At 40.0% G+C, this 19,859-nt stretch overlaps 1 protein-coding gene across 1 annotated transcript in view; it reads right to left on the bottom strand.

The window, feature by feature from the left end:
* tpm2 (tropomyosin 2 (beta)) overlaps positions 1-19,308 on the bottom strand; it is a 33,285-nt gene extending 13,977 nt beyond the window's left edge. The window contains exons 1-4 of the mRNA XM_072372421.1: positions 19,018-19,308; positions 9,786-9,911; positions 7,877-8,010; positions 781-898 (exon numbers count right to left, since the gene is read on the bottom strand). Coding sequence (XP_072228522.1) covers positions 781-898; positions 7,877-8,010; positions 9,786-9,911; positions 19,018-19,131 — 492 coding nt within the window. The 5' untranslated portion in view covers positions 19,132-19,308. The remainder of the gene's footprint in view (positions 1-780; positions 899-7,876; positions 8,011-9,785; positions 9,912-19,017) is intronic.
* Between the last annotated feature and the right edge of the window lie 551 nt (positions 19,309-19,859).

Raw genomic sequence — 19,859 nt, 5'->3', positions numbered from 1 at the left:
GCTGGTGGAGGCGGATGGCCACCCTTCCTGAGTCTGGTTCTGCCAGAGGTTTCTTCCTGTTAAAAGGGAGTCGTTCCTTTCCACAGTCGCCACAGAAACGCTCAGGACGGGAGATTGGACTGAAGACAAGTTTCGATGCAATCTGTTGGCTTCCTTAGCTTGGAAATATTTTTTTTGAATTGGCTCTATACGAATTAATTTGATTATTTTGAAATTAATTAATTGGATTTAATTGGATTATGATTACAATGAATTGAATTCCAATTGGCTTGAATTGGACTATATTATTTAAGTACCTTGAGATGACAATTGTTATAATTTGGCGCAATATAAATAAAACTGAATTGAATTGAATAGAACTCCGTTATATAGATATATATAACGAGCGCGAGTTATCTAAATAGCTTCTGAAGGACGCTGACTTTCGCCAAACGGTTCTCGGTGAGTAGATAAACGCATTTCATGCCAGAAATATGGTCTAGGTTTAAGGTTCCCCTTTAAGAAGATATTGGTGAATGAGGCTAGTTGTGTAAATGAGGTCCTAGGAGAGATCGGCAAAGGTAAAATCGGTCTGCAACTACATTCTTTGTCTTGATAAGTTTATCTGTTAAAATACTTAAGTGTAAATACTTAACCAATTAATACTGAAACACAGGATTGGAACTTTGAAATGTGTAAGCTGTAAAATAGATATTAAGATCTGAATAGAATATGTGTGCAATTTTAGTTTTCAGTCAAAGATGTTACGACATGACCATGGAAAAAGCAGTGATCCCTCACCTCCTCATATTTGCGGTCGGCCTCCTCAGCAATGTGTTTTGCCTCCTTTAGTTGCATCTCCTGGATCTCCATTTTCTCTTCATCTTTTGATGCTCTGTTCTCTATGACCTTCATTCCTCTGAATGATAGAACAGAAGTAAGAAGTTTACTATATAATATAAATATATGTTTGTGATTTACTACCTACATCAAATTCTTGAATGGTTGTGAAGGAGCTTTATCAAACTGAGACAATAACTCTGATGGGATGACTGTGATAATATGAATTTTAAACCGTTACAAACTGGAAAATTGAAGATGTGACTTTTCAAAAAAGTATTGAGGGTCTAAGCAAAGATGCAGTTGGTTGCATTAATGAAAGTGTGGGACTGACTTTAAATTGATAACAATTACAACTGAACTAATAAAACTGTACCTACACTGACAAAAAAAACACTGACAGAGGATGATAATAAATAGACAGACAACTGTAGTTTTATTGAACTTTTAGTACACAGAAAGTTGAGATTTTCTGGTTATGTGAAAAAGTGAGTATATCCTAAGGACAACATAACTGAACAAGTACCTGATGATCTTTGAAACACTTAGGTAAATGACTCAAAATGTAAATTATAGCAATCCTGATTTCTGTCTGTATGACCTTGCCATATCTAGACACTAATATTTTTGTCAAATCTTCAGAACAAAACTGCTCCAGCTTCTTCAAATTTGATGGGCTCTGCAGTTGTTCAGCAATCTGTACTGATTCTCAATTGGATTAAAGTCTGGGCTTGGACAAGGCAATTCCATCACATTAAACGTGATCTCTCTTAAATCACCCGAGTGTTGTTTCAGCAGTATGCTTAGCGTCATTGGGCCTCTGTCACGATTTACGTTGTGTTTCATGTCTTGTCTCATCATTTCCTGTTTTATTTTGAAAAATCCCTGACTTCCCCTCTCGTTTCAGGTATCTTGCCCTTCCTCCCGTGTCAGGCGTCTCATTGTCTTCCCTGATTCCCAAGTGTTTCCACCTGTTCCTCTTGATCCCTCATGTGTTCAAATAGTCTGCGTTTCCCTTGTCTTGTGCCAGTACGTTGTCTCGTCTCATGAGCTTCAGTACCAGCTTCTTGAGCCATAGTTTGTCACAGTCATAGTTCCACGAGCCTGCAGTGAGCGATCCTCCTGCAGAGCTATCTTGTTTTGTAATTTATTCTTGTTCTTAGTCATAGTTTATTTATTCAATATGGTAAGTTTCTTAGCCTTGTTTGTTCCTCCGTTTTCAAGGAGAGATTTTTCGTTGCAACCTTTCATAGTCGCCTCCGTTAAAGGAGAGCTTTAAGTTTATAATAAAAGTTTCATAGTGCCTCTGTTTTTCGAGTGCGTCCTCTGTTTAAATCCACCTCGTTAGGAGAGCGTGTCTTTGTTTTGTTAAACTGTTCATAGTGTTTCTGTTTTCCTCCCAGCATGGAGAGTTTTATGTTTGTAACTTTCATAGCTGCGCTCCTCCTCTGCTATAGTTACTGAGGAGAGCGCTTAGGTTTTCACAGTCTGTTAATTTGCTCTGCTTGGAGATCCTTCCTTGCCTGTGCTGTGTTAATAAACACTCTTTGCATCTGAAAAGTCCCTGCGTTTGTGTCCTGAGTTCCCGAGGTTCCTGACAGCCTTGTGCAAGAACCACTCGTACAAGTTTGTTCTTAAAGCTCCACAACTGCACAGGTGCTTTGATGCATATATGTGTTCAGTCTATTGCTCCGATTATGTTTGGCCGTCCAGCCATGGCATGAAAGTCCCTCTTAATTTGTACTGGTTGGACAGCGGTGGATGGGAATTTGATGTACCATGGGTGACAAACTGATGAGAGCTTTAATGACCAAGGGGAGTGCATGACTCACAGAAGACTGGGACACACCTGATCTGTCTCCAATCTCCCTCTGAAAGGTTCCCTTGGCCATAAAATCCAAGGGTGGTGAGGACCTGGATGTGTGGTGGAAATGGGCTTGATCAATGTGTTTCTCTCTGGAGTTGTGGCTCTAGCAAGCTGCATATTTTATTTTCAGCACAGTCCTTGGCAATCTAAATCGTGATGTCAGCCATTCGTCTGTCTCCGCAAGGATATCTACAGGGTCTCGGAACAAACACTCTCTGCCAAGAGCCTGATGCGCTAAGACATCCAAAAGTAGCAAGTCAGCCGCTGGTTACACTTCCCATTGACCTTGTTATGTACTGAGCCAAATTAACCTTCAATTAGTGCATAATTTAAGTCAAACAGAATAATGTCAGCATAATTATGGGGTATAATGTATATATTTATGATTGCTTCAAAGTAATTAAATATACAACCCATTAGTCAAGCAAACTTGCTTCGAATAACAGTGGACTATTTTACATGATTCCAACAACAGGTTTGGATCACTCGTAAGTTCTGTTCGTCAAAATACGAAAAAATTGAATGAAGTTCTCTTAAATTGCTCATACGAACAATTTAAGAACAAATCCGTTCGTACGAATTGTTGTAGCATGAGGCCCAATGTTGGACTCCGTAGTTTTCTCTGGACCCCTGCCAAATCTGACCAGTGATGACATGTTTAGCCGCATGTCCTCATTCAATCGCTGGTTGTCTAGATGGTGTCCAGCAAACAACGTGGGCTACATAGATAATTGGCAATCTTTCTGGAGAAAACCTGGTCTGATGAGGAGAGACGGCATCCATCCCACTTTGGAAGGAGCGGCTCTCATTTCCAGAGATATGGAGGAATTTATTAGTCATCCAAAAACATGACAACTCGGGGTTGAGACCAGGATGCAGAGTTGTAGTCTTACACACTTCTCTGCGGCTTCCCACCTGATGCTGCCCCCCCCTCAATCAAAAAACACAAAAGGAGCAAATCCTCTTGTGCAAAAAAAATTTTAAACAAAAACTTTAACTGAACAAAAACATCAAACTATTAAATGTGGTTTGCTGAATATTAGATCTCTCCCTTCGAAGTCTCTGTTAGTGAATGATTTGATCTGTGATCATCATATTGATATATTTTGTCTTACAGAAACCTGGCTGCAGCAGGAGGATCATGTTAGCATTAATGAATCAACTCCCTCTGACTATTTAAATATTCATGTTCCTAGAACCACAGGCAGAGGAGGAGGAGTGGCAGCTATCTTCAGATCAGGGTTACTAATCAGTCCTAGACCCAAGATTAGTTTTAGCTCTTATGAGTCTCTGATTCTCAGTTTTTCCCAAAGTGGAAATCACAAAAACCTCTTGTGTTTGTTGTTGTGTATCGTCCACCTGGCCCTTATTCTGAGTTTCTGTCTGAATTCTCAGAGTTTTTATCCCAGTTAGTGCTGAGTACAGATAAAGTCATTGTAGTGGGTGACTTTAATATTCATGTAGATGTTGAAAATGACAGCCTAAATATTAACTTTAATTCTATATTAGACTCTATTGGATTTTCTCAAAGTGTCCACAGACCTACTCACTGCCTTAATCATATCCTTGACCTTGTGCTGACTTATGGCATTGAGAGTGAACAGTAACAGTGTTCCCTCATAATCCTGTCTTGTCTGACCATTTTTTAATAACTTTTGAATTTACATTAATTGATTATACAGCTTCTGAGAAGAATTCTACATATAGAATGTGTCTGTCAGAGAATGCTGTAACCAGATTTAAAGAGTTGATTTCATCATCCTTTTCTTCACTGCCATGTGCAGATATGACAGAGGACGGCTACCTAAATTTTACTCCAGTAGAACTTGACTCTCTTGTTGACAGCACTATAGCTTCAATGCGTACAACACTGGACAATGTTGCCCCTCTGAAAAGGAAGGTAATCAGTCAGAAGAGGTTGGCTCCTTGGTATAATTCACAGCTGCGTGCGTTAAAGCAGACTTCAAGAAAGCTGGAGAGACAGTGGCGTTCCTCTAATTTAAAAGAGTCTCAATTAGTCTGGAAAGATAGTTTAATAACGTGTCTTTTGGTTCTCATAATACTATGTAGCAAGCAAAATTGTTTTGACTGTCTGAACTCCATCCATCATCTACCGCATATCTGGGCGTCAGGTCGCGGGGGCAGCAGCTTTAACAGAGAAACCCAGACGTCCCTGTCCACGGCCACTTCCTCCAGCTCTTCCGGGGGGACCCCGAGGCGTTCCCAGGCCAGCCGAGAGACATAGTCTCTCCAACGTGTCCTCTCCCAGGGGTCTCCTCCCAGTGGGACGGGCCCGGAACACCTCCCCAGGGAGGCATCCTAACCAGATGCCCGAGCCACCTCATCTGACTCCTCTCAATGCGGAGGAGCAGCGGTTCTACTCCGAGCCCCTCCCGGATGACTGAGCTTCTCACCCTATCTCTAAGGGAGAGCCCAGACACCCTGCGGAGGAAACCCATTTCGGCCGCTTGTATTCGCGATCTCGTTCTTTCGGTCACTACCCACAACTGCGCAGGAAACCCTGTCTGAACTCGTCTTCCCATAACATTAAATGGCTAGTAATGCCTTTTCCCCTAACATTGTGTGGCCAGCAAACATAAACAATATAAATAGTAATAGTACCATTTTGTTAGTCAGACAACTTTGAGCCAGCTTCCTGACAGGTTGTGCGGACTTGTCTCTTTCTTGCAAGAAATAAATGTTTTGTGTTAATCATATCCAGCGACTCTGAGCCTAATTTTAAGAGAATTTTCCTGACATAAAGCTAGAACTGCTTATTATTCATCATTGATAGAAGAGAATAAGAACAATCCCAGGTTTCTCTTCAGCGCTGTAGCCAGACTGACAAAGAGTCCGAGCTCTGTTGAGCCATGTATTCCTTTAACTCTCAGCAGTGATGATTTCATGAGATTCTTCATCAATAAAATTGTTTCTATCAGAGAGAAGATTAATGGAATCCTTCCCACTATTATCACTGATGTATCATCAAGTAGAGCAGCTTTAGAAGTATCTTTGGAACCTGAATTGTATTTAGACAGCTTCTGCCCAGTTGATCTCTCTGAGCTAACAACAGCAAGTCTCTTCTAAACCATCAACTTGTATATTAGACCCAATCCCAACCAGACTGTTCAAGGAGGTTTCCCCCTTAATTGACACTTCCATATTGGATTTGATCAATCTGTCTTTGTTGATAGGATATGTACCTCAGGCTTTTAAGGTTGCTGTAATTAAACCTTTACTTAAAAGACCTACTCTTGATTCAGAAGTGTTGGCTAATTATCGACCTACATCCAATCTCCCTTTTTTGTCTAAAGTTCTTGAAAAAATAGTTGCAGTTCAACTTTGTGATCATTTACACAGAAATAATCTGTTTGAAGAGTTTCAGTCAGGATTCAGAGTGCATCATAGCACAGAAACAGCACTGGTGAAAGTTACCAATGATCTCCTCTTAGCCTCTGATAGCGGACTTGTGTTTGTGCTTGTCCTTTAGAGTCCTTCAGGCTTTAGAGTTTATGAAACCAGATTAAACCAATAGGTTGGTCAGACTACAAGCCTGTCTTAAAGACATAAAGACCTGTCTGCTTCTAAATTCAGACAAAACTGAAGTTGTTCTCTTTGGACCTGAGCGCTTCAGGGAGAAATTGTCTAGTTATATAGTTACTCTAGATGGTATTTCCTTGGCTTCTAGTTCAACAGTGAGGAACCTTGGAGTTATTTTTAACCAGAATTTATAATTTGACGCTCATATAAAACAGGTTTCTAGGACTGCCTTCTTTCACCTTCGTAATATTGCTAAAATCAGGAACATCCTGTCTCAAGGTGATGCAGAGAAACTAGTTCATGCATTTGTTACTTCAAGATTGGACTACTGTAATTCCTTATTATTGGGCTGTCCCACATATTCTCTGAAAAGCCTCCAGCTGATCCAAAATGCTGCAGCCAGAGTTCTGATGAAAACTAACAGGAGAGATCATGTTTCTCCAGTTTTAGCTTCTCTTCATTGGCTCCCTGTTAAATTCAGAATAGAATTTAAGATTCTTCTTCTCACATATAAAGCTCTTAATGACCGAGCTCCATCATATCTTAAAGATCTCATTGTAAGATATTTTCCCAACAGAGCACTTCGCTCCCAAACTGCAGGTTTACTTGTTGTTCCCAGAGTTTCTAAAAGTAGAATGGGAGGCAGAGCCTTCAGTTATCAGGCCCCTCTCTTGTGGAATAAGCTGCCAGTAAATGTCCGGGAAGCAGACACCCTTTCCACTTTTAAGATTAGGCTTAAAACTTTCCTTTTCGATAAAGCTTATAGTTAGGGATGGCTCAGGTGATCCTGAAACATCCCATAGTTAAGCTGCTATAGGCTTAGACTGCTGGGGGACCTCATCTGTCACACCTTTCCTCACTTTGCTCTCTTTTTCCCCCTGTTTAATTTCTTAAATGATATTATGTTATGTTATGGTGTTTCCCCCCCCTCTTTTCCCTCTTTTCTGTCTTCTCAAACCCCAGCTGGTCGAGGCGGATGGCCACCCTTCCTGAGTCTGGTTCTGCCAGAGGTTTCTTCCTGTTAAAAGGGAGTCGTTCCTTTCCACAGTCGCCACAGGCACGCTCAGGACGGGAGATTGGACTGAAGACAAGTTTCTGTGCAATCTGTTGGTTTCCTTAGCTAGGATATTATTTTTGAATTGGCTCTACATTAATGAATTGGATTATTTCTAAATCAATTAATTGGATTTCATTGGATTATTATTACAATGAATTGAATTCCAATTGGCTTGGATTGCACTATATTATTTAAGTGCCTTGAAATGACAATTGTTGTAATTTGGCGCTATATAAATAAAACTGAATTGAATTTAATTGAACATGAGACAAAGAACCGTAATAGGAACTGAAATGACTAACTGCAATGTTAATTACAAATAATAGACTAGGGCCTGATGTTCTCTTTGGTGTTCTATTGCAGCAACTATCTAAAGAGTTATGTATGACCTTAAAGAAATTAATCTATAAGTGTCTTATTTAACAACAATTTTGTTTCAAATTCAGCTCAATAGCAACTTGTCTAAAAGAAGTTCTTGTGAACTGCCAAAATTCCATCAAAGGCAATCATCTCTTGCAACTTTTTGTAGGACAAGAATCTCATACGAACTTTGATGCATGATGGTGGAAACAGATTAACATAATGCTCTTCACCTCTCGCTCTCATCTGCAGCTTTCTCAGCTTCTTCCAGCTTCTGCAGAGCAGTTGCCAGTCTCTCCTGAGCTCGGTCCAATTCCTCCTCCACGAGCTGGATGCGCCTGTTCAGAGATGCCACCTCTGCCTCAGCCTGTACACACACACACACACACACATCTCATTATGGAGCAATCATGGTTCAAATGTTAGTCTGTTCTGTTGAACAGGCTACCCTGACTCTGAAGTGCTCATTGGCGTGTAAGTAAGGTATGACAGAAAAAAGCATTGTAATTTTCTTAGTATAAACTAGCTGAGGTGAAAAGGTGCTATTCATTTATACATGTGACAACCCTCAATGTGGCGGAGACACACCAGACATACAAGATTTAATCACATTACAAGCTTATGTTCAATTCAGATTTAGCTAATCTAATTTATACACAAAAAATCAAGCACATTTTAGGGATCAGTGCTGATGCACTGAGCACCCCGCTCCCCTCTACAACCCTCTCTATGTTCATGCATTCATTCTATCACTAGATGTCATTATTTATGTGTCCATTCCATATAGCTTGTGATTTTCACTCCCTAAAGGTATAGTTTCAGAGCTGAACCTCTCTAATCTGTGGACAAGTGGGTCTGATCAACAACAACAACAAAAAAACCCAGCTCACATATTTCTCACGTGGAACAGCTAAAAAGAACATTTAAATACATATACTGTGGCCTAATAGCCAACAGATTAGAAACTAATAAAGAACAATCATAGAGACAAATCAAACTAGTCACGGCAAAAAATTTCTCTCACTTCATTTTCCATATCACAAAAGCAATAGAATGTTTCAAAAGTGTTTAGAATTTATGAGAGATTTTTTTTCTTAAAACATTTTTGAATTGGATGGCTTAGGAAGTGAGCATCCAGACATATTTAAATACAAACTGGAAAGTATGAAATACTATCTGAGAAAACAGCTATAAATAGTTTATACTTCAATCGTGATTTTAAATTTTAAATTCTAATTTATGATACTACATAACTGGTGACGTTTATTTTGAACATGGCTTTCCCGGAGCAGGTTTAGGTTTTCAGCGTGAGTTGCCATGGTGACACGCAGCGGAAAGAAGTGAACAGGCCTCACGACAGTAACAGCACTTTGTTGTACAATCAGAAAGTCGCCCCACTAAGACACAAACAGCGCTCTTTATACATTCAAAAGTTACTGGTTTGGGTTGTGCGAAGTGAAGAAGCAGGCAGTACGCTACGCAGACTGAGATGGGTCAGTTCGGTTCTGCCTCTGATGCTGCTCTTTATCACCGTAGGCTGAGACATTCCACAACTAAACCCCGAACTCTGGGGTGCTGGAATAAAAAACGCACACTTTAAATACACATATATTAAACTATAGCCAAAATTTAGTCCGTTTTGTGGCGTCATCGTGTGGTCATGCTGCAGTACTAATCGCACTTCCGGGGTCAGTCTCGTCAACATTGACTTTTGTTTATGTTTAAATAGCGTCAAATGCGTGATGCTTTAAAGATTCACCCTTCACACTTTAGAGTAGTTAAAAATCATTTCACAAGTTTCCTTTTCCCCCCAGTCGAAAAGTTTGGGATACCCTCTCTCTGGCCTGCCTCTCTACATCCGCCTCCCTCTGAAAAAGTTCGGTTCGGTCCTCAGCCTCATACGCCACGCGCTGCAGTGTCTGAATTTTCCTTCGCACAGCGTCTACGGAATTTAAAGTCGCCATACTGTGAAGATGCAACTCCAAGCTTTTCACTGGCGTCACGGCGTTTCCATGGCAACTGTTATGGAGAGCTTCCGGATAATATTTCAAAATAATGGTAATACAGTTATCAATAACGATACAGTACTTTTTCATCCCCATTTCAACATTGCTGCCTCTGTGCAGTATAGTCTTCACTTACATCTGTTGCCTTTTTTTCTGCCTGCTCCAGCTTCTCCTGGGCATCCTTCAGGGACTCTGAGTATTTGTCCAGCTCATCTTCCACTCCTTTGAGCTTCTTCTGCAGGCCCAGCAGCTCCTCTTCCAGCTATTAGCCACATATACCAACAGTACACAGAGTAAAAACATGTGAACAATGAAAAATCACAACTTTGCAGAGCCAGTAGATCAAATTTTCTACCAAATAAATGTACCTCAGAGTCATATTTTGCTAGGAAAAGCAGCAAATAATCTTAATGGAGATAGGGTTTTACCATTGTCACTTATAAACAAATTTGTTATTTAGCATTTTCTAAGGACTTAATAGATCTGCAGCAGTCATGTCATCATCATAATCTGACAGTTGCAAAAATCAATTATTTTGCTGAATAAATGTAAAGCTTAGAAAACATTACAAAGCTTCAGAGCAACAAAACATCCTCATAACTGCAATAAATCAATCACACTGCTTCAACTTGCATATGGCACTAGAGCAGATAGAGTGATGAGTTTCATCTGAGCAGCAAGCATGAGAACTACAATATCAAATATTTGAATATTTCTCACTGTCACTCTAACTGGGCTGGAAACTCCACTGTGTTGTACTGCAGCTTTGAGAGAGCAGAGAGCAGAGATCTTAGTCTGCATTCAGTTTGCACCATTAAAACTGCATTAAAATCGGTGAGTGCAGCCTTCTTTTATCCTTTGAAAGATGATTGTCCGTTAGAGAGAAGCACCTGATGTAGACTAAGCATACTATTGAAAGATGTGCAGGTTTTTTTAAATAGTTAACATAAAGACCTTAGTCATTCTTTCTCACAGTTCTTGAGACTGTAATGGAAATAAAGAGAACCACTGTTTGAAGGAACATTACGTCCTTGAAAATAGTCTGTGGAACAAAGGGTGCCACATACTGCCCTGCCCCTCACTTTATATGTAGGCTCTGAGAAAGACGTTTAGCCAAAATATTTTGAAAAGGCAACAACCAATTGTAAAACCTGAACGATAACCATTTATGTATTTTCACCATTCTATAAGTGGTAGTTTTCTCAGTCAGTCAGAAACATGAGCTGATCTAATCTCAGCTGTTTACAGCTGTTGCAGTGGTCATTAAGCGCACCACTTGTCGTGTTCAATTTGGGACACACTAAACAAATAGATACATAGTGAAGACATTTTTAAAAAAGCAGGAAATAAAGTGCCTGAAACAGGAGGAGAAGCAAGACCATCAAAAAGAAATAAGAAGCTGAAATAAATTACAAACATGGAAAACATAGCCTACAGCAAGGAACAGGAAAGGGCATCACACTGCATACTATAAAACAAGAGAGTAAGTGCTGTACATTTGTACATCATCCAGTATATTCTAGAGTTAAATGTGTCAATTATATGTCATACTGTTTGAGTGGAAAACTGACATGAATGATCAAGAAAACTAAAAACATTTCAGGTATATTTTTGTATGACATTAGATCTCTGATTCCCAGCAGGTGAGCACTTTATAACTTAATAATGACTAAATGGAATACTGCCATGAAATGTGCTTTTTGTATGAAATGATAGCCCTTTTATACAATATACACCTACCAAACATTCTTGTGAGAAATTCTTGTTAGGATCAGCTGTTTTCATTTTAGACTTGTTCTTTTGTTAGTCATGACTCATCTCCAAAGATTGTTAGAGCTTCAAGGACTATATAAAGGCAGTTGTAAATGACAGTGAGCTGGCCTGATGAGAATGTCCCCAGAACAATTGTCCTTTCTATATCACTTCTGACAGCCTGTCCCATCCTGTAGCCATGTAAGGCCTTTAACTCATAAATAGAGCTGAGCTTTCCTAATCCTACAGTCATAATGGTAACTCCCAAACTAGCAGCCCTGTCAAAGAGCAGCGTCAATTCAAAGAAGGTGGGGGTCTTTGGGGGCAACACAGAAATAGATAGTCTTAAATGCTCCTCAGCAGAGAGAAGTAATGGAGCAGGCATTGTAATAGCTTCAAGCAGGAATCCACTGGGAACAATGACATGTTTGGCAGTTGCACAGTCGAATGGTTTATATCTATTAATATACTGTGATACCTGATCTAGTCAAATACACTGCGGAGCTGCACAAGCGAAACCTCAGGTCAAGTCATTTTTATTTATTGTATTCAGCATTGAAAATAAGATAAGATAAAATAAGATGGAACTTTAGTCATCGCACAGTGGGGAAATTTTCTTGTCGCAGCAGCAGGATACAAGATCGCAGGTGACCAAAAGAAAAATAAAACATCAAGTGTTAATAGCAATGTATCTAAAAATTGTAAGAAGAAAAAAAAAGTAAGTAAGTAAGAATAACATAAATAAAATATTTAGAAGAGAATAACAATCTCCAAAAGTAAATATTCATATATGATATTTTCTAAAACAAAAGTAAGGTAAGGAAATATAGGAGAAATTGAAAAACACTTTATTCATTTTATTTATTCATTTATTAAATAAATAAATTTATTTAATAACTATGACATTTGTAGGTCATAGTTATAAACATATTGCACATTTGTATTGCAGAGAACCGTGTTACAGACACCGTGTTATGTCAGCAGTGGTTGTTGATGACCCTAATGGCTGATGGGATGAAGGATCTGCAGAAGCGTTAACTCCTGCAGAGCTGCTTAGAGCCCCCACAGTGTGGTGCGGGGGGTGAGAGGGGTTGTCCATGTTAGATGTTAGCTTAGCCAACATCCTCCTCTCGCCCACCTCCTTAATGGAATCCAGGGAACAGTCCATTACAGAACTGGCACTCCTGACCAGCTTGTTCAGTCTCTTCCTGTCTCTCTCTGAGCTTCCTTCTTAAACTAGACGTTGGTGATCCAGTCTAGTTTATTGTTAAGGTGAACACCCAGGAACCTGCAGTTATCCACAATCTCAATGTCCACTCCCTGGATGTTCATCAATAAGACTGTTGGAGCCTTAGCCTTTCATGGAAGTGGTTACGTCCACACCAGTCAAAAAAGTTGGCGATGACCTCCATGTATTCCAGATTATCCCCCTGTGACACACACCTAACTAAGGCGGTGTCATCACAGAACTTTTGGAGGTGACAGCTATTGGTGTTGTGTCTGAGGTCTGATGTGTATAGAGTGTGTGTAGAGTAAATAGGAAAGGAAAGAGCACCATGCCCTGAGGAGCCCCGTGCTGCACACCACCACATCAGACACAGTTTTGAAGCCTCACATACGGCGGTCTGTTTGTGATATAATCTGTTATCCATGTAGACAGGCCACAGTCTACTCCAGCACCTTCCAGTTTCACCTCAAGGAGGAGAGGCTGAAAAGCACCAGAAAAGCAAAGAATGATGACTCTCACAGTGGTTCCAGGAGACAGAGAGGGAAGCAAACAGATCAGTACAGATAGTACCGCCAATCCCTGGTTGGTGCGGAAACTGGAGTGGGTCCAGAGCACTGTTAACCAGCGGTTTAAGGTGGCGGAGTACAATCTTCTCCATGGTCTTCATTGGCTGAGAGGTCAAGCTGTATGCATCCTTGACATTTGCATACAGGTCCGGGGTTTTATTGTCTCTGGTGGAGCATTTCACATACTGTGTGAAAGTGTGCAGAGTGGAGGGCAGGGAGGCCTGACTAAAGTCCCCAGAGATAGTCGCTACACAACAGCGTGTATGAACCAACTGGGACTCTGAGAACCTCAGGGAGGGGTCTCCTGCTGGTGCCCAGAGTCAGGACTAAACCAGGTGAGGCTGCGTTTCAGTTTTTTGCTCCTAAAATCTGGAACAGTCTTCCAGAAGATGTGAGACAGGCCTCAACTCTGACTATGTTTAAATCCAGGCTGAAAACAGTTCCAGTTAGCTGTGCATATGACAACTGAAAGTATTTTATCTGCACTCTTCGCTTTTAATTTAATCAATAATTGATTATTTTTTTATGTTTCTGGAATGATTTTATTTGCCTTCTTGTCATTTTATGTAGCCGTAAAGCACTTTGAATTGCCTTGTGTACGAATTGTGCTTTACAAATAAATTAGCCTCGCCATCCCATGTAAAGAGGTTAAAGTTCTTCTCACTCATCTCACTCCCACTCTGCCCCTGCTTCTATCAAGCAACTTTAAAAATAATGCCTCTAGTGCCTAAAAGTATGCGTAAAAAGTGCGTAAACCTGAACATATCACCCCTGTTCTTCAATCTCTTCACTGGCTTCCCGTCCCTGCCCGGATCACCTACAAAATGTCTATGCTCACTTTCCACTGCCTTCATGGTAATGTGCCATCTTATTTAAAAGACCTTCTCACTTGTCACTGTCCTTCACACGCTCTCCGTTCCTCCAACACCAACCTTCTTCACATTCCAGAAATCGCTCCTGCACCATGGGAGACCGGGCCTTTTTCCTGCACTGCCCCTCGGCTGTGGAACGCTCTGACTCCACATCTGAGGGCTCCACAGACCGTGAAACACTTTAAAACAGGCCTGAAAACCTTTCTTTTTACCCAATGTTTTTAATGATCTGCCTTTAAATGCTCTGTCCTATTTCTGTTTCTTTTTGCATTTAATGGACTCACTACTTTTATTTGTGTATTTTATTTGCATTTTAATGTCCCTGCTTTTATCTTATTAGTTGGTTTTTATCCCACTGTAGCACTTCGAGATTTTTTTGTAAATGTAAAGTGCGTTATGAATCAAAATTATTGGTATGCATAAACAGTCAGTTTTTTCTAAAAGTGCATGTTTCACTTTATTCTTATCACTTTCCCCAATTTGTACATATGGAATTGACACCTTCTTTCATGTCTTAGTCTCTGGCAAGCCTCCTCTCTTTTCTCCTCTCTCCTCCTGGTGCGTGTTTGGAACGAAGATATTCCTCAAAAATACTTTGTGGTCTGTTGTTTGATCTCCAGCTCTGTCAAGGATGCTTCTGGCGAGACAGAAGTTCCTACATTGCCCAATGGTGTATGATAGCAGAAACTAAAGGGCTGCTTATTTGTGTATACAGTGCAAATGTATCATAAAACTTGACTTGCAGCTCAACTTTGAGATAATTTATACAGAAATAATCAGTTTGCTGAGTTTCAGTCAGGATTCAGAGAAACAACACTGGTGAAAGTTACCACTGATCTCCTCTATGTTGATGATACTCAGCTATACTAATGTGTGAAACCAATTAATTGCTTAGATGACAAGCATGTCTAAACAACATAAAGACCTGGATGACTCTAAATTTAGACAAAATTAAGTTGTTGTCGTCAGGGCTACTGGAAGAAACTATATAGCAATATAGTTACTCTGGATGACATTTCCTTGGCTTCTGGAGGAATCTTGTAATTATTATTTTTTTGACCAGAATTTATCATTTGACACACATATAAAACTGGTTTCTAAGATCATGTTTCTCCAGTTTTAGCTTCTCTTCATTGGCTCCCTGTTAAATTCAGAATGGATTTTAAGATTCTTCTCCTCACATATAAAGCTCTTAATGAATGAGTTCCATCATAAAGGGAGTCGATCCTTTCCACAGTTGCCTAAGGCATGCTCAAAACTTTGCATTTGCGAGAGATTCCTCAAATTATTACAGTGTGCTCATCCACGATCCAGAGACCTCACTGCCAGCTTCCTTCCTTTCATAACATAACACCAAGACTAGCCAGCATAGTACTTAAGTGTATTAGATGCTATGTGTAGATATCCGATAATAAATATTGGATAATTGAATCATCCAGTCACATAACTTTTGATGCCATAAATGGCATTTCAGGTCAGGTGACTCCTCGTTGGGATTTTCTCTGCACAGGATGCGCTCAAGAAGAGAATAGATGAAGTCTATGAGGGGTACCTGGGTGTCACTACCATTGTAGATAACTTAGTATGAAGCCGGACTGAAGGGGATCATAAAATCTACATATATGCCACGTTGGAGAAAATCAGGGCAAGAAAGCTTTAGCTGAACAAGAATGAAAAGATTTTCAGTGTGCCTGGATTTAGCTATTATGGGCATATGCTGATGTGAGAAGGCATCCGGCTTGAACCTATCTAGGTAAAGACAATGAGAAAAATTAAACTGCAACCAAACAGCTTAGAATATGGCTATTGAGCAGTCCTGCTTCAAGTAAAGATGGGATGAGGGGTAATGCTCTGGGGAAACCCAGAAAACTTAAGGTCTACATGGACTCAGACTGAGCAGACCAAATCTAAAGACAGTTCAGTCAAACTTCAGCAAGAACATACACGGTTCATTGATGCTTCAACCGTGCCATACATACAGGAGGAAGAGCAGTCGCCCACCAATCGGAAGGTCGGTGGTTCGACTCTGGCTTCCCCGGGCTACATGTTGAAGCGTCCTTGGGCAAGACACTGAACCCCACGTTGCCTCCCAGTGTATCATTGTGGTATGAATGTGTGTATGAATGATTAGAAATTTTCTGATTAGAAAAAAGCACGTAGTTAATCTTAAGACGTGCTGTATGAATGTGTGTGAGTGGGGTGAATGCGGCATGTAGTGAAGCGCTTTGAGTGGTCAGTTAGACTAGAAAAGCGCTATACAAGTACAAGTCCATTTACCATAACTAATACATGTACTTTGCGCATGGAGTTTAATCTTTTCCATTCTCACTTCATGTGTGTTTTCACAGAAAAACTAGTAGTTTGGAGATTAGGGAGACAAATCAGGGGTTAAAGTCTTATACAAAAACCTTGTACTAAGTTACCTCTGACACCAATTGCTGGAGAAGTGTGAACAAACCTTAACCAATTTTGATTTTCAAATATGATCACAAGTATGGTGTGTAGTGTGTCTATGAAACAATCCAAACACACTGAAAATTATGTTTTAAAATAGAAAAAATATGCTCACTTAGAGCTTAGATGCTGTTGTTCACCATTTGCGATGGAAAAAAGGGCAAGGAGAGGTGTGGTATGTGCTGTACTGGCCTTGGAGGGGTGAACACCGGTTGGGTCTTGCAACATCTGCCTCAAATGGGGAAGCCCCAACCTGAAGAAATCAATGTAGCCCCATTCTATCCCTGAGCAAACTTAACAGGAACTAGCTACAGGGTGATGATGACTACACAGTGGTATATATATTGAGGTGGAGAAAATAACCAGCCTCACATCATACACATTCATTGAAAAACTAAAGGCCATGTTTGCAAGAAAGCAGTAATGGTCACTGCTACAGTTCACAGGGCATCAGAGCTTTTGCCCAAGGACAGGATTTTCAACTCATTATGAGGAGTTTACTGTACCTATGGAGTAATGGGTTATCTATAGGCCCCAATGAATAAAACATACAATCAGAAGACAAACCCATACAAAAACACACAAAAGGACGGTCCAAAGAAGCCCGCACAACTGCTGATGAATAGATAACGTGTAGAACCTAATCTGAAGTAGAAGAGAACGGTGCCAAAATCACCAAAAACAGCACTGTGACAGGAATATCAATCACTGACTGTACTGTCAGACACAAAATCTCAGCTGTGATGGAAGCATAAAAATATTATTCATGCTTACTACATGCTGCACTCTCTCAGCAAGGAGAGGCTGTCCCTCACTGTAAGAACTGTAATAATATTAACATGTGTAATTATAAGTAGGTATTCAACTCCAAGTAGTTATGCTTGGTCTGACAAAAACTAGTATCACATTATCCCAAGGTTTGAACTACAACAACTCTTTTCTACTGTTCAGTGTGAAGCCAAACTGAGTTTTTGAGCAGTAGGGGCCGTGGACAGAAAAGGGAACGTAAGAGTCAAACGGATAGTCTCAGAAGTACTCCTGAGAGTTAAATACTTCATCAATCAGGTTTTTTTTAGAAGGGTAATAGATTGAAGCCCCTTTAAGGACAACATTTAGATACTAAGTGGTTCTTTAAAAAAACCTGCTTCAGAGTGCCAACCTAATGTCCTGAGACAGAGGTGATGGTTCACCTTTCAGAGCAATGACCCAGAGCAGTGACAGTGACTAATACCCAGACTCAATATAGTTAGTGAATTCTGACTCTAATGACACCATAGAAGTTATCTGGAAAAATGTGTGGATGGTAGTTCCCATCCAATACAATGACCTTGACAGGGTATGTTGTGAAGAATGGGACGAATTGCTTAAATGCAGGTTTGAAAAGCTTGTAGTGAGTGTGAAATCATATGTCTGAATACTTTTGTCGATGGGGATTTCAAGTTTAGATTTATAAGAAATAGATGGTTAGATGGGCAGATGGTTCCGATATCTAATTTTGGTCAATGCTCTCTGTCACTTTTAGTCTCTGCATGCTGTTTACCAGCGTGTTACCAAAATCTGTCCAATGTGATTTGTCAGCACTCAGACTACAACATATTTCAAATGGAAACCTGAAAGTTTTCAGCAACTAAAGACAATATATAATATATATATACTGTATAAGATGGACATAGCTTTTGAAGAGTAAAGCCAATGTGGAGGTGACTTAAACCCTCATTGTATCTTTTGGCCAGCAAAGGAGGACTCCTGCGGCTTTAAAAACAAGTGATTGTTTTGAAGTCAAAAAGAAAATTGCCCTGCTTCTTATTCAAGCTACACTATCATTATTTTACTGTACGGTCCCCAGCGCTAGCTGTACATTGTCTTTAACATTATACAATGTTAATTTTGTAAATGATGGTCTCTTTTTGAACAAAACAGATGATAAAGCAGATTGTGCTTCAGGGTGGGGCTTACGACATGTTGTTTTATGTGTGGAACCACCTTTTTCTGAGCATGATGTGAAAGAATCTTCAAAGTACTCTTCTTGTGTATAGTTGATCAACAAAATCCACTTCTGTAGTCTTTACAAAATATTAAGTTTACGACTATTTACTGTTTTAATGTTGATTCATATGAATTCTCCAAGCCATTTAATAAAAAAAAGCAAAGAAGTTTTTAACCCCCTCTGCCCTGCAGCTGCTCATCATGGTGGCAAAGTCTAAATGATTAAACTCATCACTGAACAATCTTACCTGAGAGAACGAGTTGAATTCGGACCTTGCTAAGAAGTCAATGAGATTTTCTTCTCTTTCTTGTTATTTTCGTCTTGTTATTTTTTAATTTTTTAACTAGTTTACTTGGTTATTGACTTTTTTGATCAGCTCAAAAAAGTAACCAATTTCTTAGGAAATGTTATGCATCTAGATTTTGATCTGAGAGAAACTGTCTAACAATACAAGTGGAAAGACGACACTTTAGGGAGACAAGCTGCCTGTAAATTGTTGCGCGCCATACCAGTTTGCATTTGTCCTCTGCTCCTTTCTTGTCAACCTCGGCCTGCTCTGCGCGATCTATCGCGTTCTCCTTATCCAGCTTCAGCATCTGCATCTTCTTCTTGATGGCCTCCATTTTTCCCTCTTTGTGATCTCAACAGAAAAGACAGCTAAACTCAGTTATCCGACCGGAGACACAGGCTGTGACAGGGACGGAGCTGGACAGGAGCGCACTGAGTGGCTTGACTGAACAGGCTACTCCAGGAGTGCTCAGGGATAGGAATAGCCCACCAACTACAGGAGCCCGAGCCCGAATGATTATTCGTTGTGGATTCGCACGGATTGTTGCCCATATTTAGGCAGCGACAGTTGTCCAGTCTGTGCATGACGTCTGTCTTCAGTATGTGAGAATAAATCAGACTGATCTGTCCACGATCATTGGCTTCTGTGTTCATTTTCCACCTGAGACATGAGTAAAGGTTGCAGGGCAGCACATTTCAACTCCTCTCTCAAATATTTTTGGAGACAAAGTTCATTCACAGAGAGGGAGACAAAAAAAATGAGCACCTTTCTGTAATAAAGCCTGTTTGATGATGAAGAAATCTTTTACTATACTTTGTTGCTTTAAGTAATGGAACGTGTGGGAAAAGAATGTAAAGTGCATTAGAAGTTGCCTCCTTGAATGTAGCTTGAAATAGTTGACAACCTCAGTTAAGAAAGAGATCTTTTTAAAGTGAATGAAAACAGAAAAATATCATTAAAGTGGAATATCAAACCTTTATTCAAAGATTAGCACAAACATGAAAAGAATCACTTTAAGAATCAAACATCTACAAAAATGGCTGAAGAGAAGACAACAGTCAC

Source organism: Leuresthes tenuis, unplaced genomic scaffold (assembly GCF_036924035.1).
Source record: "Leuresthes tenuis unplaced genomic scaffold, fLeuTen1.0.hap1 SCAF_19, whole genome shotgun sequence".
In the NCBI taxonomy this organism is placed as follows: Eukaryota; Metazoa; Chordata; class Actinopteri; order Atheriniformes; family Atherinopsidae; genus Leuresthes; species Leuresthes tenuis.
This window is presented reverse-complemented; position numbering and strand designations above follow the sequence as displayed.